At 48.0% G+C, this 14,620-nt stretch overlaps 1 protein-coding gene across 1 annotated transcript in view; it reads left to right on the top strand.

Moving 5' to 3' along the window:
* IGDCC3 (immunoglobulin superfamily DCC subclass member 3) overlaps positions 1 to 14,620 on the top strand; it is a 101,199-nt gene that overhangs the window by 69,085 nt on the left and 17,494 nt on the right. The window contains exons 6-7 of the mRNA XM_030955066.1: positions 2,462 to 2,620; positions 9,962 to 10,127. Of these exons, the coding sequence (XP_030810926.1) occupies positions 2,462 to 2,620; positions 9,962 to 10,127 (325 nt within the window). The remainder of the gene's footprint in view (positions 1 to 2,461; positions 2,621 to 9,961; positions 10,128 to 14,620) is intronic.

Genomic DNA, 14,620 nt, shown 5'->3' with positions numbered 1-14,620 from the left:
GTATTTGGACTGGGGGGGAGCACCTGCTGCAGGCTGAGTCTTTGCATGCTGAAATGATGGAGCACGTTATAAATAATACAGTAAAACTGCTGACATTCAAGTCCCATTTCCATGGTATTTCTCAAGGCAGTGATGTGATGTAAGATCCAGGTATGACCATTTCACATCATTCACTGGCCCCATCCCTCCCTCAAGAGAGAGATTTGATTTTTACACCTATTGTAAATACAGACTTCAGAAAGGTCTAACTTAAAAGATGAAATCAAGTTCAATTTGGATTTAATTCAGACCTCTTTACACTTCAGTTCAAATGCTGTTTGGAAGGAATGGTTCTTTGTTATTGCTCATTAAATGTGGGACAGGTCATGTTTTACTGTCCTTTTCATGACTGAGCCATTTACTGCAGTGGTGGCTTGGCCAGCAGTGTGATTCTTTAATGACATTGTTTTTCTCTCTCTAAGAGATCCAAGAATTTTCTTTGCAATGCAAATAATGAAGAGGTTTGGCATTTCCTGTCTAATGAAGCAATGAAACTTTTAAGCTTCAAAATTTCCTGAAAAACAATTATGTGCAGAGCATGGCAGGAGATAGGTTTGGAAAGTGCCTTTGTAGCTCTCAGCCCATGCTTTGCCCATGTTTCCTAGCAGGATGCTTCCTGGAATCTGAAAATGGGATCCCTCACTCCTATGGTTGTATTGGGTTTGCATGACAAGGTTTTGGTAGTGTGGGAGCTACAGGGATGGATTTAGTGAGGATTTGCTGGGAGCTTCCTCATATCCAATGGAGCCAATTCCAGCCAGCTTCAAGGTGGGCCCACCGCTGCCCAAGGCCAAGCCCATCAGCAGTGGTGGCAGCATCTCTGGGATAACCAATTTAAGAAGGGAAAAAAGTTATTGCACAAGAGCAAATTGCAGCTGGAGAAAGGAGTGAGAACATGTGAGAGGAACAGCCCTGCAAGACCCCCAGGTCAATGCAGAAGTAGGGCCAGGAGCTGCTCCCAGTGCCAGAGCAGAGATTCCCCTGCAGGCTGGGGTGCAGCCCTTGGTGGGGCGGCTGTGCCTCTGCAGCCCATGGAGTTCTACAGGTAAGCAGAGATCCATCTGCACTCTGTGGAGGAGGAAGAGTTTTCCCAATCTGTTCCAGAACCTGTTGGTTATGAATGACCCAAATTCTCTAATATTTTTTATTCTGCAAAGCATGATATTAAATCTAAAGCATGTGATTGCAGGGTGACTTTTAGCTAGCCCTGCATGCTCTCTGTGTTGGAGTTGAAGCTCATGGCAAGATTATGGCACACTTTGGAGCACAAGACCAGGCTCTTCCACTGTAGTGGAGCACATGAGTATGGAAGTCTCATGGGGAGGCCAGGTGGGGCCATCACCAGGGCTGGTTCTTGCTTCTCTGGTTTCTGTAGGTTCTTTAAACTCCTCCATGAGCAAACTTGAGAGAACTGAATCCCTGATTCCTGTCTGATGAAAGGGTGCTCCCTTTAACTGCTCCTCCAGTAAAACTCCCCTGCCTTGCCCCTCTGCTCAGACACCCTGACATGTGCTAGGCCTGATTTAGAGCTGCCTTTGTCAGACAGTGTCTTAAATCAATGAAACAATAGAAAGCAATAGCCTGATACTAATGAAACACATTGTAATTAGAGCTGGCTGGGAATTTTCCAGAGAAAATAGGATAAAAGTGAATTCCCTGATACTGAACTATTTCACATGCCTCATATCCAGCACTTGGGCGGGGGTGGGGGGGTGGCAGCCATTTTCAGTTGCCCTTCCAAGCCAGAGTGAATGAGATCTAACCACCAGCTGAGAAACCAGCTCCTCAGCCTTGAGCTAGTGTGTGTTCAAGGGCTAAGGAATCAAAAATCCAGGGTTCTCTTACTTTCAGAAGCCACAAAAATCCATCAAAGGTTAACAGGTAAAGTGGTGTAACTTCTGGGTGAGGTAATCTGTAGGTCATAAATTGCTGGTGGCTAGGAAAGTGTGTCAGGGAAGCACTGGAGTACGTTAGCTGGACTTCTTCATGAAGCTTCTCTGTTGGAAATAGGCTATTGAACTGAGTGATCTCTGCTCATTCTAATGGAAGAACCCAGGCAATAGCTCAGAGAAGCTAAGATGATTTACCTTGGTTTAACCACTCTGTTGAACTGTGTTCTGGGTACTTCATCTTAGTCTGAACACATGGTTGAAAGCTTTCACTTTTCCTGTGGTGGTGGTACTTTGGGTTTTTAAGCAGCAAAGAGTGATTTGGGGCAAACATGTAAATAAGGATCTGGTTTCTGCAGAAGGCAGTTCTGATAAGAGCATCAGCTAAATCCCGTTGACTTTACTTGGCAAATGGCCGTAGCAGAACATGGCACCACTCCAGTACTTAGACTGGATCTCACTGAGAGCTGTGCCCTGGAGAACCTCACCCTAAGGTCCAGCATGTGACTCTTGTCCTTCTCCCCTTCTTTCAGATGGCCGCCCGATTGGCGTGGAGGGGATCCAGGTTCTGGGCACAGGAAACCTCATGATCTCGGACCTCACAGTGCAGCACTCTGGCATCTACGTGTGCGCCGCCAACAAACCCGGCACGCGCGTGCGCCGCACTGCGCAGGGCAGCCTCGTCGTGCAAGGTGAGCCCTGCCACCCCGAGGGCTTGGGTTGGACAGGTCCTGACTCCACTCCTCTGGTGGTACCAGGCAAAGCACTTCTTTCCTAGACACGTGGTTTCCCAAGTGGGGGTGTGTCTGTGTCCCACGCAGGTGAGTCGCAACCAGGTGTGGTTCAACTGAGGCATCAGCTGTATGGGCTACAGTGATTTCTCACCCCATCACAGGCATTGTCTTAGCAGACACTGGTTGTTGCTTGTTACCATACCTGTGCATCTCAGCAGAAAGCCTGAATTAATCAGCCAAATTTGTCTCATGGCCCTTAGTGATACAAGGACATGGTCACTGTTCTCATACTGGACACCTCTGAATGATAGATATGACTCCTGCAGTGATATGCAGCAGTGGGTACCACTCACAGAGCATTGCTTTCCGACTGAAATGGCACCAGTATGTCTAAAACCATTTCTAAAAAGTCTGTGAGACTGTTTCATGTAGCAGTTGATGCTATGTCTGAGCCAGTTGCCAGGACCTAGTGAAGCACCCTTTGGGGGCTGTGCCTGTAGGATACAGGTTGCTCTTCTTCCTGCAGCAACTGTCCTGAAATGCTACTTGTAAAGGACAGCTCAGCCCAAAGTAGAGATCAGCACTAGGGAAAGCACACAAATCCTTTCCACAATCACTGTGTGACCAGTCTCCATGGTGAGGGGAGCCAGGCAAGCATTTGAGAAGGCAAACCCAGCTGGCAGCATGCTCTGAATGGCAGCAATCCGCCCCTGATTACAGGCACTCACCTCCTCTTCAAGCTAGTCCACTTAAAGCATCTCACGCTCTCATCAGTTCACTCATTAACTATTGACTGATGATATCCTGAATCTAAAATTACACACCTCCTGCTGGAGCTGCTAATTGAACCTTTCTGCTGCTGATGGGGAAAGTGCCCTGCTCCAGCCCTGATGCTCACCCTGCTCCAGCCCTGGTGTCCCCCGACAGATCGCGGCAGTCGCAGGCGGTGATCCCGCCAGCCGTGGAGGAGCAGTGCAGAAAGGGGTAGAAAGGGCTGCCTGTGCCTCCTGAGCCCCAGGTGCTGATCAGACAATGAGACAAGGTGAAAATTCTCTGTTTCTATTGCTCCTTGATTTCTGGGTGAGCAGTGCAATGAGGGGACCTCCCAGCTGGCACGGCTATGAATCCCCTTATTAACCAACATCAACCCCAGCATTAAGAGCAACCTCTCTGTACTGATACAAACCCTTTAGAGCTACTGCAGGACAGCTCTGCACATGGTGCATGCACAGGAGGTCTCCTAAGCCCAAATGCCAAGCTGATGTCCAGGAGGCAGACCCAAAACAATTTACTTGGAAAATCCATGAAGTTTTAAAAATTCAGCTATTGAAGATGGTTGACTCCTCCTGTTAGCAACTGAATGAGAGGGAGAAAGCCAGCACAACTTCTCATTGCTAAAGATAGCACTTTTTAGTCTTAGGAGATTTGAGCATCAGCTCTTGATGGTCTAGTGCTGAAGTTCAGCTGATGTAGAATTACTGTGGATTTTCTCCTGGCAAGCCAAGATGAGAATTTGTCCCTAAAATGTCACTCACAGGGCCATAGGAGCCCAGACTTTCTGTGGAAGCAGGATGCTCCTGCATTCAGCATCAGCAGAGAAGCTGGCAGTGGTGTGGAGAAGTGTGGCCAGTGTGTCCTTGGAGTAACCCTTAGACAGGACCTGCAGTGTCCAGGACCCCAACCTGTATTGCCCATCCTTAAAATGCTTCATGTTTTTTAAGGGAATGTTCCCCAAGCAGGGTAGGGGCAGACCCTGGGTAGGCAACAGCTCATCCCAGGTTTGCTCACTCTCCCTCTGGAAGCAGTTTTTCCTGCCTCTGCATCTCATTTTGCCTGAATTTTCCAGCTGAGAGGTACAAATGATTGCTGTTCAGGTTCATCTGGGAAGAAAACAGTGATAATGACTGACATGGGAGACTGTGGGTTTTATCTTTGTCAAGATGTCAGCGATGCAAATTACATCCGTAAAGAGAAGAAAAGCAAAGAGCGAGCTATCAAACGCCTGGTTGGAGAGGAAGTTAGCACAGGGCTAGGACAATACGGCATCCTCAAAGCACACCAGGCCAGGTACTTGCTGCCTTTATGCAGGGGCCCTTGAAGTGCCTGGAGGCACAAATTAACTTGCCCCAGTCTTTTGAAGGCAGGAGGTTTTATAGGTGGGAAACTGGAGGAGAAAGGGCGATGTTTCCTGTTGTAAGGCAAGGAGTTAGCAGGAGGCTGGAACTGAGACCGCGTCCTCCCTCCTGCTGCCTGCAGTGGTCCTTGTCCCATCCAGCAGCTTCGTGGGCAGAGGTGTCCCAACACAGGGCTCTGCTCTTCCTCCAGCAGTAATGTCCTTTCCATTGCAGCTTTTCCTTCAGATAATCTAACACTATCTTATTATCTTCCTGAAAATTCCTCCTCCCTCCAGAGGAGAAGGCGTCAATCCCCCACTCCTTCCCTCCCTGCCCTCCCTTGGCCATTTAGGCTCCTTTGATCTCTTTTGTAAGGTTCTCACACAAGAAAGTTTCCATTTTCCCTTCAGATCCCAGCGCAGCCATTTGAATATTGCTTTGTGCTGGGCTTCGAATGAAAGTCTCACGGGGGGAGTTGTCGAAGGGCCGAATGCAGCGTCGACTGAAACCCAAGGGTGTGCGTGTGTGTGAGACAAGGGAAGAGCAGGCTTCAGTGGCAAGGGAAAAAATATATCAAAGCACTTTCCCTCTACCTCCTGTGCAATCTTTTGTGCTTTATTATGTGTTTGGTGTCATAACAAACTGATGGGCTGTGAATGGCCAGATGGTCACCAGTGTTCTCCACTCCACGCTTCATTTCCTCCTGAAAGCTATGCAGAAAAATGAGATCCCATCTCATAAATGAGGGCCCATCTTAAGGACATGGGTTTGAAGGCTCTGCTGACAATGCCTGCCTTGTTTGCCTTGCTTGCTGTTGGCAGGACTGGGCAGCGCTCCTTGGTCCAGCAGATCCGGCCACCGCTGCGCTTCCTGATGTTTCTTCCATCGTTCTTGCTCGCTGGCATCACAAGCCTTGGCTGGGGCTGGAATTCAGCAGCAGATGTATTGCAGTTGCTGTGGTTTAGGCTTGGCTCCCTGGTACTTGGTTTGTCCTCGAGTTTAGCCCTGAATTCATTCTGCAAACCAGCTTCCGTATGTGCTGTGTGAGTCAGTGTCCCCCATGGAGCAGTTCCCTTCCTGTCCACATTTTCCTTCTCAAGAAAAGCCACCACGCAGGGACAGGTGGGCACTCAGATCTTGTCTGTCAGGATGCTGGAGTGAGCTGCGGTGTCTGATCCCTGTGGACCATTCTTCCAGGACCACACTTGTGGGTGACATGGGAACATACCCTGCTGCTGTGGAGCTCCAGCCTGCACCTTGCTGGGACAAGAATTTCACGAGGGCTGAAAGGCAGGCTCCATGACAGCCCCCTTGAGTGTTCTCTGCCTGTTTTCCAGGGGACATGGGCACAGTTTCCGTCTTTGACCATTCCAGTCCCATCACTGCTGCTGTAAGTTACTCAAGTAAACATCTGAGTATCCTCTAGAGTGAAGAGAGAGAAGCCAAGTGAGCAGCAATTGTCTTAAATCTCCTGTCACCATTTGCTGTGCTTGAGTGACTTCCCCATTGACCTGACTTCTCCTTTATACCCTTATTGTGGGTGCCAGTAGCCTAATTTATGAGGTTTTGTTGTTTCCATGTTATTCTTCCTTCTCTTCACCCCAGCCTCCCTTCCCAACCCTGCCACACTGTCGACTTGAGTATTAATGACACTTCCTACTGGGATGCAAGAGGCACGGATTGGTCTGGCACCAGAGCATTGGCTGTCACTGCTCCCTTAACCTTAGGATCTCCTCAGGGATCCCTGGGACTTTCTGTGAGCCATCAGGCACTGCCATAAGCACCACACCACAACCTCACAGCAAGGACAGCAAACCTCCCTGGTATCTTGGGAGACAGATTGGTTGCTGGTCCCTGCTGACTTGTCCCAAAAGAGATGGAGCCCACTGGGGTCTCCTGTTAGAAGCTGCTGTTGCAGTGCATCTCCACACTATCACAGTTTGCTGAGCACAGTAAAAGCTACTGAATCATTTCGTTAATGATTCTGGGGGTGGTATTAAATGTTATTGCTTTTTGATACCAATGTCATGCCTTTAAATATTCATTAAAACTGCATGATCCCCTCCCTCCCATTAAGTCCTGAATAATCAACGTTCTGGTTTCTTCAGACTTCACAAGCCAGGGCTGGATCCTGCCCACTTGTCCTTGCCAGGTTTGAATCCTCTGCTTTTAACAGTGATCTCTAGTAGTATCTTTATTAAATCTTAATCAAGGACTGAGAAATGCTTGCTCTGGCTGCCTGTGATGGCCTTTTGGCACGTAGTGTGGAAGGGGCAGAGGTGTTCAGGCCACTGTGCCTCCATGCAGGGTGGGATGGGCCCTGGCAAGATGCTCTGTTAATTATGAGTAATGAGGAGGGTGAAGGGCTGGCAGTGGGCAGGGCTTGGCTGAAGACAAGGCTGGCAGTCAGCAAGGTTGGCTCTTGCTCCTTCCCCACTAACCCAGGCAAACTCTTGGATCCTGTCAAAATTGTTTGGAAGGGCAGGGGAGAGGACCTGGGAGAGGAGAGGAGAGGAGATGGTTTTCTGCTCAGGAAAGGAGCCATTTGCCCTGAGACCACACACCAGCAGTTTCCTGAGGGCACCTTCCTCAGGGCACTGGTTATGAGCACAGGTTGGTGCATCCTGGTCCAGGTAGCAGAGGGATGCCCTCTCAATCCATGTCCTTTAAACTCCATCTGTTCCCAGACCATGTCCTCTGACTCCATGGGTTTCTGTTTTGACCTGGGCCATTTTGACTCTACAGCTTCACACTGTTGAGACCTCAACAGGACAGAGCAATGTCTGGGTTAAAGCCAGGAAGAGCAGGAACAGTGGAAGGGCAATCTGTGTCTTGCAGTGAGGGATGCCATGGAACAGGAGACATCTTGGCACAGCAGAGGTGGGATCCTGCTCCCCAGAGAGTTTAGGAAAGTTAGGCAGGGGCTGGGGTTGTGTTTAGCAAGGCTGCAAAGAGGAGGGATGGCAGAGGGGAGCAGGGACCCGAGGAACCCGCAGGCCATAGCACCGAGCAGCGTGACTGGCGCCGAGCCAGCGGCCGCAGCTGCGCGTTCGTTACCCTGAGTCACACGCGACCCCGCTCCAATTACTGCCTCTTGACACGGGCTAATAAGGGAGGATAAGGAGAGCCGGCAGCTCCAGGAGGGTTACGCCGGATGCTTCTTTCCATATTTCAACTTTGTTTCTGCTGAACAAACGGTGGGTTTGAGATTTGATGAAGCGAGGGGGAGGCAGAGGCAAAGAGCCAAGAGGATCTTTAATGAAGCTGCAGCGAGGAGCTGGAAGGTGGCTGTGCCCTTCCTTGGCATCGTGGGTTTGCACCTGCGAGTGCTGCGGGTGCAGCTCGGCAGCCCAGATGAAAGCAGGGAGGTGCAAGCCACTTGCAAAATAATTGCTCCTGCAAAACTGCGCCAGCACAAAGCGGGGGGCGGGAGGCTGAGGAAAATCAAGTCTCTAATGCTCTCACTGTACACCACAAAGGGGCCATTCATGGCAGGGATGAGGGGTTTTCCCCCTGTTTATCCTTGCTTCCAACTTTTATTGAACCCATCCTGAATTTTGTTTTAATCTGTAAGTCTAGAGCAAAAACACAGAAGGGAAGTAAAAGGGCAAGAGATTGATTGGCACATGGGGAAGTTTAGCAGGAGGTTCTGGAAGTACGTGTCCATTGGGTTGCTGGGATCAGGTTCATTAGTGGAGCCGAGCGCTGACAGCGGTGGCCTGACACTAAACTCTGCCGGCGGATACCCTGTACCAGTAACGTAAGTCAGACCTGCCATGCTCCACTTCCCTCTGATTATTAAAAATGAAGGAGGGGGCTCCTTCAAGGGGGATAGGCTGTGCAATGAATTCCTCTGTCTTCCTGCTTGGAGGACATAGAATCTGCACAACTGGACTTTTACTCTCACACAAGTGCCTGTCCCTGCAGTTTGACTGTGTTACCTTTACCTCTTCCCTTACTGGCACACAGCTGAGAAAGACCTTTATCCCGCCAAAATGCTGCAGGAAACCCCAAGGGATGTTTTGGCCATGCTCAACTCTTGCATCCCCACCTGCAACCTGGGCACTCCTCAGTATATTTCTCTAGACCAGTTTGCTCCCTTCTTCAATCCCTACATCTCTGCTCGTGGCACAGCCACCAACCCCAGGCTTAGAAAATGCCAGTGAGTGGCTCTGAATGTGTCTGCCTCGATAATCTTTCTTTTGTCAAAAAAATTTAATGTCAGCCATCTGTTATGTGATGTTAGTCAGTAAATTTATTATGGAGCTGTGCCTCTTATCTGTTTGTCTTCATTGTGTCTGCTGCCGGTTCCACCTGATTTTAGGTTTCAGTAGCAACATGCAGTATATTTATCACTTTGCCCTTTGAAGCAGAACTGCTTGAATAATCTCACCTATTTGGCAGTGTCTGTCAGGCCCTGCTTTCTGTAGGCTGAAATGCTGGTTTATTCTGATAAATGATTTAAAATCTAATTTGAGCTGCTGGAAGGAAGAGATCACTTTCTGTTTAAAAATGTTACTGCCAAAGGTGAAAACATTTGGTGACAAGGTGAGCAGCAGTTACAGGCATGGTGTAGTCTTCTGCAAGGCTTGGGAGGACCCCAGAAGTCCCAGGCTGAAGATCTGGAGTAAAAAGGTTCCCTATTCTTCTGCTGACAGGAAAAATTGGCAGCAAGTCTGATATTTATTGTGGAGAGAACGTCCTGCCAGATTGCTGTATGATATCCATACATTTCTTTCTATTTCAAGCAGTTTGCTAAAGCCATTCAGGTCCTTTGGAGCAGCCAGGGTGTTGGTTGAGCTCTGCTGTTGAGGAAACAGCACATCTCCCCAGCTGCAGCACTGGGGCTGCTTTCCATGGAAGACCAGGGAGAGGTGAAGGAGCTTAAACCTTGGTCCTGTTTGCCTGAACCCTGCAGGGCTCATCTTGGCTTTCAGTCACTTCTGATCTGGCCTTCAGGCGCCTCCTGTGAAGCCATGACTGCCAGGGTGGGCAACCAAAGGCAGCTTTGCATTGTTTACAGACACACCATCCAAACCAGAGTTATCTGCTGCCTGTGCTGTGGGTTGGCCAAGTATTCCATGTTCCTGGGCAGACAAGGCTTATTGACAAGGTGGTTTTTTGTACCAGGATAAAGTGGGATCATCAGGACTTTTCTCACCCTCTTTCTCCTTCCTCCTCTCAGCCCCAGCAGAGTTTGTGCAGCATCCCCAGTCCATTTCCAGACCCGTGGGGACTACTGCCATCTTCACATGCGTGGCCCAAGGGGAACCCCCTCCCCAGATCACGTGGCTGAGGAACGGGCAGATCCTGGAGACCAGCGACCACATCAAGCTGAAGAATAACAACAGGTGGGTCCTGGTGCACTGAGCTCTGGCACTGCTGTGGAAATGGGAGTGGGAGAGATGTTGGATTGCTTTCTGCATAGCAAAGAGCTGATGGAAAGGTGGCAGTGTTCTGAAGCAGATCTGTGAATTCGATTTGGGCTTTGATAAACTAAAACACTGCTCCAGTCCTGCTGGCTGTGCCTTACAGTACTACAGTTTGGTGCTCCATGATTTTTTGTGTTAGGACATCAGCATTAGACTTTGACTGTTGATGCAGAAACCCAGGAAGAATTTTTCTTTTGTTCTGATCATCATCTGGGTATTTCTGGAAGGACTAAATGTTGTTCCTCGAGCTGACAGGGACCACATAGACTCCTCAGTGGAGGAACTGTGCTTTAATGCCTGAACATTGACCTGCCTGGGTGTGCAAATGCAAATATATTAGAAATAATATTTGTGTGGAGCCTTTCACTAAATTTTAGCCTTTTATCTCACCAGGGAAGAGTGTGTTCTTTGAGTACTAAATAACTGCATTTTCCTGTGAGGGGATGGGGATGTTTGTACTGAGGAAATTATGCACTTAGTGTGAAAATTACCACTCAACAATGTAGTTTCTATGGAAATAGCATGAAAAAATATACTACAAAATAATAGCACCTGTGTTGTAAACCTGATGTATTGGTAGAGGTTTGTACTCTGTGGTGTCATAGAGCTGCTCTCTATATTAACAAATGTGTCTCAGGAAAGCAACTACCCTGCCTCGCTGGAGGGTCTGGACCTTCAGTTTAGACAGTTGAGAAGTGCTGTGCAGGCTCCATGGCTTGTTCCTCAGGGGACAGGAGTGAGTTTATTTTTCTGAGTGTCTGTATAATGTGGCTTTTTGTTGTCTTGTTTGAAGGGTTTTAAAGCTTTGTTACATGAGTGATGGAAGGATGTGTGACGCAAGAAGGATAAGGTGTGAGTGGTAATAAAACCATCTCAATCAGTAGAGGCTTTCTCCAAACTAGAAATTTTTAGAGCTTCAAAAAACTTTGTATGTGCACACACAGATGACACTCAGCTCAGGCATGCGGTCTTCTACTTCATGGCATGGCTTTCTGAGGCATGTCTGCCCTTTGTGGTATGAACAGAGCAGAAGGGGTAGGAGGGAACTTAGTGCATCCCTTTTTGTTGATGAGGAAGTGAAGTCAAAAGTGATGAAGTGGTCATTAAATCCATGGCAAAAGTGACACTGTATCCAGCTCTGTGTCTCGCCCAGATGTTTTCCCCATGAAATCATTCCTCTTCACTTGAGGAGAGCAGGAGCCAGGTCTTTGGTCATGGTCACGTCTCCTGGCCAGGTCCCTGTGCCTGGAGCTGTGCTACCCATGCCCATGAACTGCAACTTGGTGAACATCTCTGTAATCGTTTTCTTATGGGAATCATTTAATGCAGTTTAGCATCAGTCTTTTCCACAGCAAGCTGAATCATCAGATTTCAGCATCTGGCACAGGCTGAGAGAGCTCAGCCTGTTCCTGGGGCTCAGCTGACACGTGGCATCTTCTCAAGCTATAGTAATGTGATTGTAAAGCTGAGCCCTCAGGCCACTGTACTCAACAGTGTTGAACTTTTGTTGTCTTCCACACTAGTCTTGGTCAGCTCCAACCTCCAGCTCCAGGCAAGTGGCCATGCCTGCTGGTTTCCAAAGCTGTCAGTCTGGAAAATGCCCTCACTGGTGCAGCAGGGCTGGGAGCTCCAAGACGTGGAGGAGACATGTCAATGGATGATTTTTTACCTGAGCTTTTTCAAGTTTGCCCTTTGTTTTACTCTCATGGGCATGACTGAGTGCTGTAACCCACTTAGTTCCAGGCAGAATCAGTTTGTGGTTATGTCTTGGATTTATCAGTCTATTGCGCTTGGAAAATATTTGTCTGTGTAAAGATGGATCTAGAATATACTAGTAATGAAGCTACTAAACTACAGCATGAGCTTTTTAATTAGATTACATGGTTTCCTAGAAAATTCATTTGGATTAAAACTCTGCTTAATATTGTTATGGAGGTCTGAATGCCCCTTAAGGGATTTTTAGGAAAAAAAAGCAGTAAATCATCCCAAAACATATCATGTGCTAATTGATTGCAAAATGTGTCATTGGGAGCAACTTCATTTTTGTAAATTAACACAGCCAAAAGCAAGGTTCAGACCTGCAGAACATGGTGTGTTTGAGATACTGCTCTATTCCTGCAAGCTTGAGGCCCTGTGGGCAGCAGCACAAACCCACAGCCAATGGATCTGTTGCTTCCCAAAGTTGTGGAGGGCCCTTTTGCATCTGCCTCACCCCACACTGTCACTCATATTCAGTAACTGCAAATCCAAGGAGAGCATACCTACAAGGTGAGGGGACTCCAAAAACCCTTCATTGCTGGGATGCAGCTTCAGGACTGGATTCACTGGAGGTTAGATGTGACTGCTGGTACAACATCAGACATTCACTTGCTAAGCAACTTCCAGGCTTTCAGCACAGTAAAATCAGCCTCACGGGCTGCATCCAATAAATATCTCATCCCTCGTGGTCCCTCAGATGTGAATTCCCATCACCTGATGTGTTGACGGTTTCTGGGCACATTAGCATTAAAGATCAGCCTTCTGCTGTGCCCTCTCCAGAGGTGGTTGTTATGTTTTGAAAATGCCAGCTGTGTGGGAACAAAATAGCCAATCGATGATTAGCAAAAAATCAAAAGCAGTTCTGGGATAGCGGATAATTGTTAATGAAAAATGCATGAAGGCTCAGGCACAGGGAATTGTGGGCTTTTCCATTAAAAGCTGTGAATAAAAATGACTGAAGGAGCTGACGATGGGGCTGCCTTGCCATGCAGCCCCTGGGCTGGGGATGCAGCCGATTGCTGTCAGGGTGATGCTGTGCTGAGCCAAGTTCTCCGAGGGAGAAGCTGATGGAGCCTTTTGGCCTTTGGTGGAGCCATCCCTGTGTCCAGCAGTGGGAGAGTCTGTCCCTCTACGCTGATCAGAGATGCCCATGTTGCTCCTGGAGTGATTCTGATAGATCATGATCCAAATGCCTGAGAGGTATAAAAGGAATTTCTAGCAAAATTCCTACCTGGCATCACCAGCCCATCCCAGAAGTGGAGTAGTGCTGCAGGAGGAAGGTGTGGTTACTGGCCAAGTTGGGCTTGTGTAAAATTAATTTACACAGGGGCTTGTGTAAAATTATATTTCTAGGTTTTTCAAAATTTACAAGGAAGCATGAAATAGCCTCCAAATTACCACTGTGAAAGGTTTATTGCTTTTCTTCCTTTGACCCAATCAGGTTCAGGGGGGTAATTTTCAGCCTGGAAGTGTATCACACTATGGGGTTTATATTGCCATAATAGCAAGGAACAAAGGCCAACATCTTCAGAGAAGGCAGGCTCTCTAAATATTGATTTTCCAAGAAGATTATATTTACAAATTGTAATTAAGGGACTTCATTTGTTCCACCGGAAAAAGGCTTTGTTAGAATTTGGGCTCAGGTGGCATTCGCTCTGCTTGGTGACCTTTGTAAATCCTTCCTCACTGGTTTGCACTTGGTTTAGTGCTCTGGAAATGTCTCACTTCCAGGGCCACGCATGTTCAAGGCTCATCAGGGGAAATACTCCTTTGTAAATAAACATCAGGACAACTTTGCTCTTCTTGCACTTCTCGTGCTGTTAAATCCCAGTGCAGAAACAGAGAGGGGCCTTCAAGCACAAACATCCCAGCACCTGGGACCTGACAGCCCTTCTGGTACCAAACCCAGGGAAATCAGAGCCTGTCATTCCAAAGGTGGCTTTTTTCTGTAAACCCTACATTAGCTGGGTGTGGAAAGGTGCAGATGGGTTTGTACATCCCTTCATGGTGCACACTCCCTACAAACACTTCAATTTGTATGGTTTTGGACCACATAAGCAAGGACAGGCAAGCCTGCAGTTCCTTATGCTGTGAGTTTGAAGATGGTTGTGATTGAGGGAAGAGTGCTCTATAGCAAATCATATTTCAGTTCCCAGAAGCATGACAAATAAGTATGTGGAGGATGGGAATGTAAACCCGCTGCTCCTGATTTAAACATAATTTATGGGTTTGACTTTGGAAGACACATGGCAATGGCCTTTGCAAGGAGGATGGCTGCACGAGTGCACAAAGCCTCTAAGCAGTGGGGAATCAGCATGGTCCCTGCAGCAAGCAGGGATCCTGTGCTGGGATCACGCAGTCATATCCCACAAAAAGGACCTGCAGCAGCCCCGGATCAGCCAACAGCAACAGGCATCAGTCTCTCCTTCTCATGTGGCTGCGATTATTTTGCTACCAAGTTGTCTGCGTAATTTCTGTGTGTGCTGCTCCACTGAGCCGCTCTTGAAGTGCATTGAGTCAGGAGTTTAAGTGTTTGTTCCAACTGTTGCACACAGCAAAATCGATCAGCAGAGAATGGTCCTTACACAGGAGGCTTTGAGGCAGGACTGAGCCCATAGTGGTGTAGCCTAAAATTAGTCTCCCCTAAATAAGTC

The sequence above is a fragment of the Camarhynchus parvulus genome, chromosome 10 (genome assembly GCF_901933205.1).
Source record: "Camarhynchus parvulus chromosome 10, STF_HiC, whole genome shotgun sequence".
Taxonomy (NCBI): Eukaryota; Metazoa; Chordata; class Aves; order Passeriformes; family Thraupidae; genus Camarhynchus; species Camarhynchus parvulus.
This window is presented reverse-complemented; position numbering and strand designations above follow the sequence as displayed.